The sequence below is a fragment of the Panthera tigris genome, chromosome X, assembly GCF_018350195.1.
Source record: "Panthera tigris isolate Pti1 chromosome X, P.tigris_Pti1_mat1.1, whole genome shotgun sequence".
Taxonomy (NCBI): domain Eukaryota; kingdom Metazoa; phylum Chordata; class Mammalia; order Carnivora; family Felidae; genus Panthera; species Panthera tigris.
In genome coordinates, this window is record NC_056677.1 from 50,560,551 (window position 1) to 50,575,735 (window position 15,185).

Consider the following 15,185-nt stretch of genomic DNA (forward strand, 5'->3'; position numbering starts at 1 on the left):
GATCCTAAGAGGGAAGTCTATAGCAATACATATCTACCTTAAGAAGAAATAAAAATCTGAAATGAACAACGTAACCTTACACCTAACGGAGCTAGAAAAAGGACAATAAACAAAGCCTAAAGTCAGCAGAGTAAAGGAAATAATAAAATTTATATCAGAAAATAACGATATAGCATCAAAAAAAAAAACAGATCAATGAAACCAGGAGGTGGCTCTTTGAAAAAATTAATAAAATTGATAAACCTCTAGTCAGACTTACTGGAAACAAAAGAGGAAAAACCCAAATAAATGAAATCACAAATGAGAGAGTAGAAATAACAACAAAAACCACAGAAATATAAACAATTATAAGAGAATAGTATGTAAAACCATATGCCAACAAATTGGACAACCTGGGAGAAATTGATGAATTTGATTTGAATTTGAATTTGAATTTGAGAAATTGATGTTCTGAAACATATAGACTACCAAAACTTAAACAGGAAGAAACAAAAACTTGAACAGACTAATAACCAGGAAATAATTTGAATCAGTAATAAAAAAAATCCCAAGAAACAAAAGCTGAGGACCAGATGACTTCCCAGTGGAATTCTACCACACATTTAAAGAAGAATTAATATCTATTCTTCTCAACTATTCCAAAAAATAGAAAAGGAAAGAAAATACCAAATTCATTCTATGAGGTCAACATCACTCTGATACCAAAACCAGATAAAGACTCCAGTAAAAAGAGAACACAGGCCAATATCCCTGATGAACCTGGATGCAAAATTTCTCAACAAAATAATAACAAATTAAATCCAACAAAACTTTAAAAAATTCATTCACCACATTCAATTGGGATTTATTTCTGGGTTGCAAGCGTGGTTCAATATTCACAAATCAATCAACATGATACACTGCATTAATAAAATTAAGGATAAGAAACATATGATCATTCAATAGATTCAGAAGAAGCATTTAACAAAGTATAACATCAATTCATGCTTAAAATCCCTCAACAAAGTAGGAGTAGAGGGAACATACCACAACATAATAGAGGCCATATATGAAAAACCCACAGCTAATATCATCCTACATGCAGAAAAGCTAAGAGCTTTTCCTCCATGGTCAGGTGTAAGACATTGAATCCACTCTCACCACTGTTTTTTAACACAGTACTAGAAGCCCTAGCCACACCAATCAGACAACAAAAGGAAATTAAATGCATCCAAATTGGCAAGGAAGAAATCAAACTTTCACTATTTTCAGAAGACATCATACTCTATATAGAAAACCCTAAAATTCCACCCAAAAATTGTTAGAACTGATAAACAAATTCAGTAAAGTTGCAAGATACAAAATGAACATAGAGAAATCTGTTGCATTTCTACATACCAATAGTGAAACAGCAGAAAGAGAAATGAAGGAATCAATGCCAATTACAATTGCACTAAAAACAATAACACACCTAGGATTAAACCTAACCAAAGAGGTGAAAGACCTGTCCTCTGAAAACTATAAAACACCAGTGAAAGAAACCGAAGATGACACAAAGATATGGAAAGACATTCCATGCTCACAGATTAAAGAACAAATATTGTTAAAATGCCTCTACTAACCAAAGCAATTTACACATTTAATGCAATCCCTATCAACATACCAAAAGCATTTTTCACAGAGCTAGAACAAACAATCCTAAAATTTGTATGGAACTACAAAAGACCACAAATAGCCAAAGCAATTTTGAAAAAAAAAAAGCTGTAGTCATCATAATTCTGGACTTCAAGCTGTATTAAAAACCTGTAGTCATCAAGACAGTATGGTAAAAGAACAGACACATGGACAAATGGAACAGAATAGAAAACCCAGAAATGAACCCACATCTATATGGTCAATTAATCTTCAACAAACCAAGAAGGAACATCCAATGAGAAAGATAGTCTCTTCAACAAGTGATGTTGGAAAAACTGGACAGTATTATGCAAAAGAATGAAACTAGACCCTTACACACACCACACACAAAATAAATAAAAAATGGACTAAAGATATAAATGTGGGAGTTGAAACTATCAAAATCCTAGAGGAGAATACAGGCAGTAACCTCTTTGACATCAGCAGTAGCAACTTCTCTCAGATATGTCTCCTGAGGCAAGGAAAAGAAAAGCAAATTTCAGCTATTGGGACTTCCTCAAAATAAAAATCTTCTGCATAGCAAAGGAAACAATCAACTAAACTAAAAGGAAACCCACAGAATGGGAGAAGATAATTGCAAATGACATATCTGATAAAGGATTAGTATCCAAAATATATAAAGAACTTATAGTAATCAATACCCCCAAAACCAAATAATCCAGTTAAGAAATGGGAAGAAGATGGAGTGCCTGGGTGGCTCGCTCGGTTGAGCATCTGACTGCAAATTTTGGCTCAAGTCATGATCCCAGGGTAGTGGGATCAAGACCTGCGTCGGGCTCCATGTTCAGCGTAGGGCCTTCTTAAGGTTCTCTCTCTTTCTCTTCCTCTGCCTCTCTCCCACTCTCCCCCATACCTTGCATATGCACTTTTTTCTCTCTCTTAAAATAAAAAAGAAATGGGCAGACGACATGAATAGACATTTTTCCAAGAAGAAATACAGATGGACAACAGACATATGGAAAGATGCTCAACATTACTATCAGGAAATACAAATCAAAACTACAATGAGGGGCACCTGGGTGGCTCAGTCACTTAGGCATTCAACTTCAGCTTAGGTCATGATCTTGCAGTTATGGGTTTGAGCCCTGCATTGAGCTCTGTGCTGACAGCACAGAGCCTGGAGCCTGCTTCTGATTCTGGGTCTCCCTCTCTCTCTGTCCCTCCCCTGCTCACACTCTGTCTCTGTCTCTGTCTCTCTCTCTCTCAAAAAATAAACATTAAAAAAATTAAAAAAAAACTATAACAAGATATCACCGCATACCTTAAAGAATGGGTAAAGTCAACAACACAAGAAACAACAGGTGTTGGCAAGAATGTAGAGAAAGAGGAACCATCTTGCACTTTGGTGGGAATGCAAACTGGAGCATGCCACTCTAGAGAATAGTATGGAGCTTCCTAAAAAAGTTAAAAATAGAACTACCCTACAATTCAGCAAATGAACTAATAGGTATTTACCCAAAAAATAAAAAGATACTAATTTGAAGTCGTATATGCACCCGATGCTTATTGCAGCATTATCTAGAATAGCCAAACTATGTAAGCAGCCCAAGTGTCCACTGACTGATGAATACATACAGATATACTGTGTGTGCGCATACACACACACACACACACACACACACACACACTAGAATATTACTCAGCCACCAAAAAGAATGAAATCTTGCGACATCTGGGTGGCTCAGTCAGTTAAGCGTCCAACTTCTGCTCAGGTCATGATCTCATGGCTTGTGGGCTCGAGCCCTGCATTGGACTCTGCACTCTCCCTCTCTCTCTGCCTCTCTCCCACTTGCTCTATTTCTCAAAAATAATACATAAGCTTAAAAAAAGGAATGACATCTTGCCATTTGTAATGATGTGGATGGAGCTAGAGAGTATTATGTTATGTGAAATAAGTCAGTCAGAGAAAGACAGTTAAAGATATGATTTCACTCATATGTGGAATCTAAGAAACAAAACAGGAGCCAAGGGGAAAAAAGAGAGGCAAACCAAGAAACAGACTTTTAATTATAGAGAACAAACTGATGATTACTAGAAGGGTGGTGGGTGGGGGGATGGGCTAAATGGGTGATGCAGATTAAGGAATGCACTCGTTGTGATGAACACCAGGTGGTGTATGGAAGCGTTGAATCAATATATTATGTACCTGAAACTCATATTACACTGCATGTTAACTAACCATAATTTAAATAAAAGCAAAAAAACCTGTCTAGAAACATGAAATAGTATTTATGAAATAACATTAAAAAGTAGAAACAAACGATATGTCACCATAATTATAGCTCTGTAAATACATACATGTATTTAGACATATATGTATAAGTATATACATATGTATATATACATATATATATTTGTGTATATATATATTACACATTATATATATATATATGTATATATATATATATACACACACACACACACACACACACACAGATTTTTCAAGCAATTATACAAAAGTTCAAACAGTTCTATTTGGTGAATTCTGATCGTATTTTTCCTATTTTCAATCTTCCTCTAATGGTCTTGTCTTTTGCATAAAACTGGAGAAAAAAGTCTTTGTGAGAAAATGTAAAGAATACAATCTCAAGAAGCCTACCTTGAGAACAGCATTATCAAGGAAAGAGGGAGAAACCAATGTTTTCTAAAAATCATTAGTCCTATTTAAGACACATGACTTTCTGATGGATTCCAAATAGAAACTGCCATTATCAAGGAAATAAGAAATAGGACATAAGAATATGGGGGTAGTAAGAGAACCTCAAAATGTCACATTTAGCCACTACCCAACACAACTACCTAGGCTTCTGAGGGGAGAAACACCAGGAGAGATCACTAGTCCCTGGAGTCTTGCTTTTATTTTTCATCCTCTTCCTTTGGCTGACCTGGTGACTATATTAGTTTTCCATAGAAATGGTGAAAAAAATGCTTGGCTTAGGGGTCAATCAATACTTATTTCTTCTCATTCACTCATTTTTTGAGGGCACATATATTAAGGTGAGTTGGCAGTGGAATGTGACTGCAAAAAACCTAATGTCAGTTTATGTTGGAGAAAAAAAATAAACAAATTGAGAGGATAGAATGAGAGAAGTAACAGGAAGGTGTTACACCACGGCAGGAGAGCAGAGTTCAGTTGTGAGTCCTGTTTTCAGAAGAAAATGGAGAAAATAATACAGAGTCAAAGGGGAGTAAGCAGGGTATACAGGAGCCTGAAAAACAACACAAGGCAGAAGAAGCAAAGAGGTCTGTGGCTCTTACTGTCAAGCATGCTTCAACATGCTGACAGATGCTTCCCCATTGAATGGTAGGAGAGAAAAGGGTGATATGGCAGTAGTGTGAACTGATTCAACAGAAGCCATATGTGAGAGCCTCTGAGAAGGCAGACCACACAGTAGTTAAGAATACTATGGGAGATTTTTAAATCAATCACTATTGGCATAAATTAGCCCTGGCATTGCCATGGTGACAGTCAAAGAGAAGTTGCCTACCTATTTCACTCTGTTCTTAAGCCCACAGTGTTGATCTAGAAGTCTAGATCTAGTGCATTGAGCTAAAATTAGCTTGATATGGGATACAAATCATAGCCATTATCTCCAGGGAAGACCCCAAAGACTGCAGGGAAATAAAATAGACTGAAGAGCCTATGAATCACCTACGTTTTGGGAAATCCCCTAGGGAAAGACTTGCATAAGTCTGGCCCTCAGTGTCTCCATCTCTAAAATACATATATCAGAAAAATTTCCAGGGCCCCTTTCAGCTCTGACTTAATATAGATTTCATATATTGTTTTGTGTGGAAACCTTAGGCCTGACAGGGGAGTTGATAAACATCTTAAAAATATTTTTTTAATTTTTTTAACGTTTATTTATTTTTGAGACAGAAAGAGACAGAGCATGAATGGGGGAGGGTCAGAGAGAGGGAGACACAGATTCCGAAACAGGCTCCAGGCTCTGAGCTGTCAGCACAGAGCCCGATGCGGGGCTCAAACTCACGGACTGCGAGATCATGACCTGAACCGAAGTCGGCTGCTTAACCGACTGAGCCACCCAGGCACCCTTTGAAAATAATTTTAAGAAAATTAGGGGATTATGATCATGGTTGTCTTCCTGTCCATAGCAGTATCCCAGAGTTTAACAGTACCTGGAATATAGTTGCTCAATAAATATATGTTGAATAACTACAAAATGACTAGCTCTTTTCATGCTAGTGATGATAAACCTAAACTAGAAGCAGAATGTTTCTTTGGTGTTTGTTTTTTCCCCTTTTTTGGCCAAGGTATCCTTTCTTCAAATTAAAGAAAACAAAAAAGAAGAGGATCACAGGAAGAATGTATTGCAACATGGAAAACTGACAAGGGATTAATATCTGGAATATACAAGGAACTACTATAAATCAGCAAAAATAAATAAATGAATTAATTAATACATAAGAAACTATAGGAGAATGGATAAGGATAGGAACAGGGCCTAGAGTATCCAGGTGATTCAAGGTGAACAGGTAAGGTGTAGGGGAGCTAGAAACCCCTGAGATGGTCACTTCAAGCTGCTGAGCTGCCTCATCCTTATACCTTAGTATGCTATACAAATATTACCATTTTACAATGTGTTATCATTTGCTATGTGTACATGGAAATGTAAAGACAACTGGAAAGCATGAGGATAGGCAATTCACAGAAAGGAAAAGTGAAATGGGCAAAAAGTTTGGAAATCCCAGGCTTAAGCATATCAAATGGAAATAACATGATAAACGCAACTAGACCTAAGGAAGAATTTCTTAATGGTGAAGGATATGAGACACTAATGCAAATGACTGAGGAAAGCTAGTCCAGTTTCTCTGGAGGCATTTGAGAGCAGAATTTATTTCACAGATATGAGTTAACTGAGATTATCTTCCTTTAGAGAGGCATACAAGGCAACTTTATAAGGCATCTTTAGCTTTCTTTACCCTGTTGTGTCAGTTTCCCTTATTATACTGTGAGTTCTAAGGTTACGGGAGGCAATACCATCAATCATTGTTCAAAGTGACCTAGAACTGAGCCAAGCTATTTTATCCCACTTTCTGGATTTAGAAAGTAAAATGTCATCTTCTACAAATAACTCATTAAAAAAGATCTTTTATCTCACTGGCCTCACTGAATGACTTTGATTTAAAAAAATAGTTTATTTCCTACCTTCTTATTTGTAAAATAAGGGTATTGTAACTTAAATGTTTGTAAAGCATCTTCTGTTCCCAAGAGCAAATATATATAATAATATACATAATATACATATTATATATATATATATATATTATATAAGATTATAATATATGATATATGCTTAATCATCTGTGCCACATACATTACTATACATTATATACAGTAAATATATACAAATATATGTGTGTATTTTCTAATAGATAGTGGCCTTTTTTATACTGAATGTAGTGTCTCCCATTTCCTCTTCAAAAGCTCAAGAGTGGGAATTATTTAGAGATTTCCCTTAATTTACAGAAAGAGTAGATTACCTCATGTGAACACAGTCATTATGATAACACAGTAATGCCTGAGTAAGACGTGTTTTCACAGGTACCAAGGAGAAAGCAACAGACAATATAAAAGCAACCTGGATCACTACAACAGCTTTCTTTAGCTTTCTTAAGTAAGATTGTACAGAAACCCAGAAATTAAGCACTTAAAGAACAACACTTCCAATCTTCTCATTTTAGAGTTGAGAAACAAGGCCCATGATGGAAAACATTCCCCAGCCAGTCAGAGACCAAGGTGGGTCCTGAACCTGGGTATCCCGATTCTGAGTCTGGTATTCTCTATGATAAACCATATTGTTACTTACAGCTTTTGGTTTAGTGGTGACACAATCCTGGACTAAAATACTGTCTTTGGGTTCACCTAGACACAGATTTATCCTTCCTTCTTTTGCTCTAGCTAAACCTTCTAACACTGTGTTTGCAGTGTGGGACAAAGAAATACTTTGCACTTAAACCCTTAACTTCAGCACCAAGAATAATCGATAAATATGGAACCAGCAGATCACAGAACAGGAGTGGGGGAGGGGCAGAGAGAGGGAGATACAGAATCCGAAGCTGGCTCCAGACTCTGAGCTGTCAGCACAGAGTCCAATGTGGGGCTTGAACCCACAAATTATGAGATCATGACCTGAGCCAAAGTTGGAGGCCCAATCCAGCCAAACCAAGTAAAGCTTTTGTTGGTAATATGCTGGTTTCATATTTATCAATGATAAAGCTTTAATTGGTTTGGCTGGATTGGGCAAGTCCTCAAAGCAGGGACATAGCACTCCCTCCTCTAGATAGATGAATACTTTTATTGCTGTCCTGAGCTTGTGCCCTGTAAGAAGAGGCCAAGATGTTTTGGAGTTGAGAACAGAAGATCCTTCTAAAACTAAAGGACTCTCACTGAGCCAGCGCCTGAGAACTCAGAGAAAGTAATTTTGTCTCTTAGAGACTCAAGTCTTTTGATCTAGAAAATAGGAATAACAGTAACAACCTCTGCCCTGTCTGAAAATCAAGTGGCATAAGATGTGAATGTATTTTGCCAAAGTAATACATGCATGTGAGCACTTGTATTTAATTCCTACTTTCAACAATATTTATTGAGCATGTACCATGTGCCAGACACCATGCTAGGTATTGGCAATATATAGTAAATCAACAGGTAAAAACACTTGCCCCTCATGGAATCTACATTCTAGCAGGGGAGAAGAACAATAAAGAAATCATATAAGCAAATATATAATATGTCAGATAGCAATAAGTACAATAGAGGAAAATAAAGCAGGAAAGAGGGAGAGATAGTGCAAGGTTATAATTTTAAATAGAAAGGTCAGGGACGATCTCAAGGAGAAGGTGATATTTGAGTAAAGACTTGAAGGAGGTGAGGAAGGAAGCCATGAAGATATCTGGGGAAGGAGTGCTCCAGGGAGAGGGAAAAGCCAGTGCAAAATCTGGCAAAGGGGGCATGCAAGATAGTTTTTTAGGAACAGCAAGAGGCCAGTGTGCATGGAGCAGTGACAGAAGGTGGGAAAGATGAAGGAGATCAAGTCACAGAGGTAACAATAGGTTTATCACATAGGACTTTGTAAATAATAATAAGAAATTGGCTTTTACTCAGGGAGAAATAGTCAGCCATCAGATGGTTTTGAGAGGAAGAGAGATATGACCCAACTTAGATCTTGACAGCATCACTCAGCTGCCAGGTAGAGAACACATTGTACTTATATTATAGACTCTTTGACAGTATAATACAGCTATCATTTTACAGCAGTGCTCCTCAAACTTTAATATATAATGTAAGCCAAATGGGAGTCTTGTTAAAGTGCAGAATCATACTTGATAGGCCTCGAGTAGAGCTAAAAATTCTGCATTTCTAACAAGCTCCCAGGTAATACAGATACTAGTCTAGGGAAGAAAACTTTGAAAGTAGGAGCCATGTCTAAGGCTGGCATGGAGCAGAACTCTACAATGTGTTTGCTGAATGAATGACAGTGGTTTCATGCCCAACGACACAGAGCACATTTCAGAGGGTATTTTTTCAGCTATTTTTATGGAGGTAGGGGGAGAGAAAACTATAAAAGAGAGACACAGATGGATGGGAGAATAGATGAAAAGGGAAGGAAAAGAAAGTAAAACTACCTTTTTACAAATAATTACATTATGTTTACTTAGTTTTATCAATAAACTTAAGAGGTTGGCATAATGAAGCCCACTGTACAAATCAGAAAAATCAAAAGTCAGAGGAGTTAAGGGGCAACTTCATGGTTATAGGGTGTCTAGGTGGTTAAGTCAGGATGTGAAAGCCAGCATTCCATGTCCCTAGAGCCCTTGTTTGTTCCACTATACTGACTCATGGAGTGGGAGGGTGGGGATAAACTTTAACATTCCTAGAAGGGATAAAAAAATGAGTTGAGGTAAAGGAAATTAAGGCCCATATTCCTTGGCCTTGATCTTTCTAGATCTGCACTGTCCAATGTAGGTGTAATTTAGTCACATGTGTCTATTTAAATTAAAATTTAATAAAATTTAAAATCCCATTTCTCAATCATACTAGCCACATCTCAACTACTCAATAGCCACAGATGGCTGGATAGTGGCTACTGCATTGGAGAATGCAGATATATTTCATCACTATAGGAAGTTTTACTGGGCAACAGTATTCTAAAGAAATAAGAACATTAAAAATGTTAAAGCTGTACTATTGAGGGGTATCTGGGTGGCTCAGTTGGTTAAGCAGCCAACTTTGGCTCAGGTCATTATTTCACCGTTTGTGTGTTCGAACCCTGCATCAGGCTCTGTGCTGACAGCTCAGAACCTGAAGTCTGCTTCGGATTCTGTATCTCCTATCTCTCTTCCCCTCCCCCACTCCTGTTCTCTCTCTCTCTCTCTCTCTCTCTCTCTCTCTCTCTCTCTCTCAAAATTAAATAAACTTTTATTTATTTATTTATTTTTTTAAAGCTGTACTATTGATTCCAAGTGAGCCCTGGGCTCACTCAACAGGGCTTCAGGGACAGAAAGTAGGACCTGACTCTTCACCTAGAATGAAGGGGATAAACATATTCAAAATAGAGTTTTCCCTGGGTCAAGCAGAATGCTACTGTGTGTGTGTGTGTGTGTGTGTGTGTGAGAGAGAGAGAGAGAGAGAGAGAGAAACCTTTTTTTAAAACATTCTTTCCTCCACTTCCCATTGGTATTCCCAAAGTGTTTAGTAAAATGCCCTTTCAAAATGCCATCTTGTCTCATGACATCAAGGGAGTGTTAGGAAAAGGGCTCTAATCCTTACTCAGATCACAAAGATGGAAGGGATAGAGTTAAGGAATGTGGAGCCATAGCTCCTGGGGGAAAAGGGGCATATTGAAAGAGCTGAGAATTGTCCACTCAGCCTTTATCTCCTGTAGATTCCTCCCCATAAACTCTTCTGACATAACTCAAAACCAGTGTTCTTCAAGTGAAGGAGGAGGACCAATAGCACCAGTTTCACCAGGGATGCTTGCTAAATATAGAGATGCCTTTGGTTTATCCAGAGTGAGAATTCACAACTTTGAAGAGAGGGAGGGGACTGGAATCTGCATGTCTAACAGGTTTCTCCAGGGACTCTAGTGCACATTCAAGTTTGTAAACCACTGAGTTGGAGGGAGATGTGTTTTGCTTTAATCAATGCAGTCAGGCATTTCCATGGGGTGGCAACAACCAAATTAGAAGCCAACAGGATAGGGACAGAGATTCAGGGAAGGGAAGATAAAGTGAGGGAGGCAGGGAGAGATAGAGAAATAAGGAATATGAAGATAAAAGATGAACATTAGACAGGTAGACAGAGAAAGAGAGAAACTGAGATAGGGACTGAAAAAACTCCAAGGGACCTGTTTTACCCATTGAACAGAATATAAGAGGCCAGTCCAGCTGCTCTTTCCAACATCTTGGGACTGTCACAGGTAAAGCTCAGCAGAGTTGCTGGTTCTTCATGAAAATGTCCTCTATTACACCCTGGGTTCCCCCACATAAACTATCATAGCTGGGCCTACCTCACAAATGTCCTTGAGGTGCTTGATGTAATGACGTTCGGTGCTCATGATCTCATTGATGACATTGGCTCGCATCTGGTCCCGGTTCTGTAGTGGCCGGCCCAGACAAAGGCAGTCTGAGTTGGGGTCCAGGTGCCCATTCTGCACATCACTGGGCCCTTCCTCTACCCCATCCTCCTGGTTCACCCAGAGCTGTGGAAGCAGGCAGAAGAAGAATAATAGTTTCCTTCTTTGAAAAGTTTCCAGTCAAGTAGAAAAATGATAAACTAAATTCTTCAAGTATTCAGAGACCATTTGACAAGAGGCCCCTGTAAACTGAATGTCAAGCTTGGCTTTAGGGTGACTTTCAGGCCCTATCTATGAGTTTAATCCTCTCTAGGCCTCTGATGACCTATCTGTAAAATGGAGGATGCAGAAGGATAGAACTTTGAAGAAGGAAAAGTCATCTCTGAGAGGCTTCTTATCTAAGGTTTCAGAGGAGAAAGGAGTTATGGAAAATATAACTAAATCATGCTTGAGCATATCTAGGCAGCACAGCTGGATAAAAAGACTAAGCTATACATGGTTGGGTCTGTGCCACATCTGGATCAAACACAACACCTATGATCATGGAGACCAAATTTTGATACTGGAGTGGGCATTTTGAAAACAGGACCTTCAGTGTTTATTTACATCAAAAGATGCACAAATAATAATTAAAATCTGACATGCCTTGAGTATATAAAGTTATTAGAGTGGAAACGACTGAATGTCCCCACACACATAATAGCAATAGCTATTGATTGAGCACTTACTATACAGCAACTACTATACTAACAGTTTTCAATGAATTGTATTACTCAGTCCTACTAGGCATTTCCATTATTACCTCTATTTCACAGAAGAGGAGACAGAGGCTCAAAAAAGTTAAGTAATTTGTCCCAAGTCACACAGTTAGGAAAGCAGAAGAGCTGGGACAGGAACCAGGTGATCTGACTTTCAGAGCCTGTGCTCTTAACCACTGTGCTAGCATCTTTGCACCTCTGATTCTAAGGAAAACAGGAAAAGAGTAAGGAAGGTATTAGGCCAAGGTGAGATGAGAATTATCAGAATCATCATAAATAGGTACAGTTGGTAGACATTGAAACTACCCATTCCAACACATGAAGGCAAAGGGATGCAGAAAAACCTCCTTTGGGGAGGCTGAGTGAGATATTTCTGGATCTGAGATGACAACTTAAATCAGGAAGATGGCTCATTTTACCCCATTCCTAGGAAGGAGGAAAGTCAGGGTATCAAGGAAAAAAGGAAGGGTGGGACCCTAGGAATAGTGGTAAAATCTGCCAGGGGAATTAACCAAAGAGCTTGTCAGTTGTCTCAACAGCTTTAATCAACAATCTATCTTTGCCCTCTATAACCCCCCAGCTTTTTCCACTTTCCTGCCTCAAGAAGCTGAGATCAAGAAATTTAGATGCATTATTATTTCTGCCACCAGAAAGGCCCTATTAGTGAGTGGCCGTAGGAGGACAGAGGCTTTGGGATGGAGCTACAGGAACAGTAGTTACTTTTCAACTCTGTGTATTCTCCCCTCTCTTTTTGCCTCACAGAGGATGAGGAGCATGGTTACCACCCAGAAAGCCTAGAGATGTCACAAGCATATAATCTACCTATTTTCCACAGGCCAAAATAGGGCTGACTTCTTTTAATGCACTTCGCATACACAGCCACATGTGCAAAAATGTATCTCTATTCAGAACTTATCACCCTCTACAAATGTTCTATTGGAAATATCTTTCCAGCTTCCAAAGGTCAACTTTGTGTCCTCAATATGCTGATAGCTTCCCTTGCATATAATCAGTAGGAAATGATGAGGGATGATTGGTCAAGGAACAGATCTGTTCACAAAGGTGATTCTAAGGCATTGAAGTAAGCACATCATATACATGATGTCATCTCTTTGAAACAATAAAAGCTTCATCCTATAATAATTCACTAGCTTTTCCCAGCTTCCCACAAAGCAAGCTAAGTTATGCTATAAAAAATGGTACCATAGGATATTCTTTCCTGCTTTGTCAAAGATTAGTTGACCATATAGTTGTGGGTCCATTTATGGGTTTTCTATTCTGTTCCATTGGTCTATGTCTGTTTTTGTGCCAGCACCACATTGTCTTGATGACTACAGCTTTGTAATATAGCTTTAAATCTAGAAATATTATACCTTCAGTTTTGTTTTTCTTTTCCCAGAATGAGATACAACCTCACACCTGTCAGAATGGCTAAAATTAACAACAAAAGAAACAACAGGTGTTGGTGAGGATGCATAGAAAGGGGAACTCTCTTACATTGTTGGTGGAAAAGCAAACTGGTGTAACCACTCTGGAGAACAGTATGGAGGTTCCTCAAAAAGCTAAAAATAGAACTACCTTAAGACCCAGCAATTGCACTATTAGATATTTACCTAAAGGATACAAAAATACAGATTTGAAGAGGTACATGCACCACAATGTTTATAGCAGCATTATCAACAATAGCCAAACTATGGAGAGAGCCCAAATATCCATCAACTGATGAATGGATAAAGAAGGCGTGGTGTATGTATATATATATATATATATATATATATATATATATATATGTATATATATATTAGAATATTACTTAGCCATCAAAAAAATGAAATCTTGCCATTTGCAACGACATGGATGGAGCTAGAATGTATTATGCAAAGTGAAATAAGTCAGTCAGAGAAAGATAAACACCATATGATTTCACTGATATGTGGAATTTAAGAAACAAAACAGATGTACATATGGGAAGGGGCCTGGGGGAAAGAGGAGAGAGGGAAACAAACCACAGGAAACTGTTCATGATAGAGAACAAACTGAGGATTGATGGAGGGAGGTGGGTGGGAGATGAGCTAGATGTGTGATGGGTATTAAGGAGGGCACTTGTGATGAGTAATGGGTGTTGTATGTAAGTGATGAATAACTGAATTCTACTCTGAAACCAATATTGCACTGTATGTTAACTAAGTAAAATTTAAATTAAAGCAAAACAAGAAGGTTACCATAGGCAGGCCTTTAAGAGATTAAAAAGAAAAACATTTCTTTTCTTCTCAGGACTTTAAGACAAGCCCATTCAAAATATTGGATTTTGGATGGCTGGAATTAGATGACTCTCTGGAACACTTCCAGAGGGAAGGAGTACATTATATTTGCAGGAGTGGGGTGTGAATATAGAGTGTCTAGAGGCTAGCAACTTGGAAGACTTTCCTGGAAGTCCTCTCAGAGTACTTGAAGACTATTTTCTTCAGCCTTCATTGAACTCTAAGCAAAGCTGGGTTAATGCAATTCAATTTAACAAATAAATATATTTTGGACCTATTCTGTGCCTCACCACTAATTATGAGAGACACGGAGTGAACAAGACAGCTAACTCCTCCCTCCCCTGCCCCCTTAGCCATTCCAGGGAGTGCTTTCCAAATATCTCTGGTTCTCATCTCTTTTTTTTTCCATTCCTACTGTCATGACCCCCATTCCCTAGATGACTTCTCTGGGTTATCTTCCAGCTCTAATCCCTCCCATATACCATTACCAGACCAATTTCTTTGAATATCACTTTGATTATCTACTCTCACACTCCAAAATCCTCAATAGTTCCCTGTTACCAAGTTCAAATCTCTCACCCTGGAATTCAAATATTACCATAACTCAGCTTCAATGTGCATTTCGATACTTAGCTTCTCTATTATGTCCTTCAGGAATACCGGGATTCTCCAAAATTTGTCTACTTTCTGCCCACAAATACTCCCAACTATGTTATTTAATCCCACATTTGATCATGTAAATAATCTGAAAGTACAGAGACTTTCAACCACTTCAGCAACAATGAACCAATATAATAACTTTCTGATGAAGAAACCTAGGCCCATAGAGGAGAAATGACTGCCAGGGAGTTACCAACTTACCCAGATCCCCATTTTGATATGCCTTTCTATTTTAT

General features: G+C 38.1%; 1 protein-coding gene across 1 annotated transcript in view; it reads right to left on the reverse strand.

Moving 5' to 3' along the window:
• Positions 1–15,185, reverse strand: part of ARHGEF9 (Cdc42 guanine nucleotide exchange factor 9) — a 188,886-nt gene that overhangs the window by 80,604 nt on the left and 93,097 nt on the right. The window contains exon 3 of the mRNA XM_042974958.1: positions 11,205–11,396. Within this exon, the coding sequence (XP_042830892.1) occupies positions 11,205–11,396 (192 nt within the window). The remainder of the gene's footprint in view (positions 1–11,204; positions 11,397–15,185) is intronic.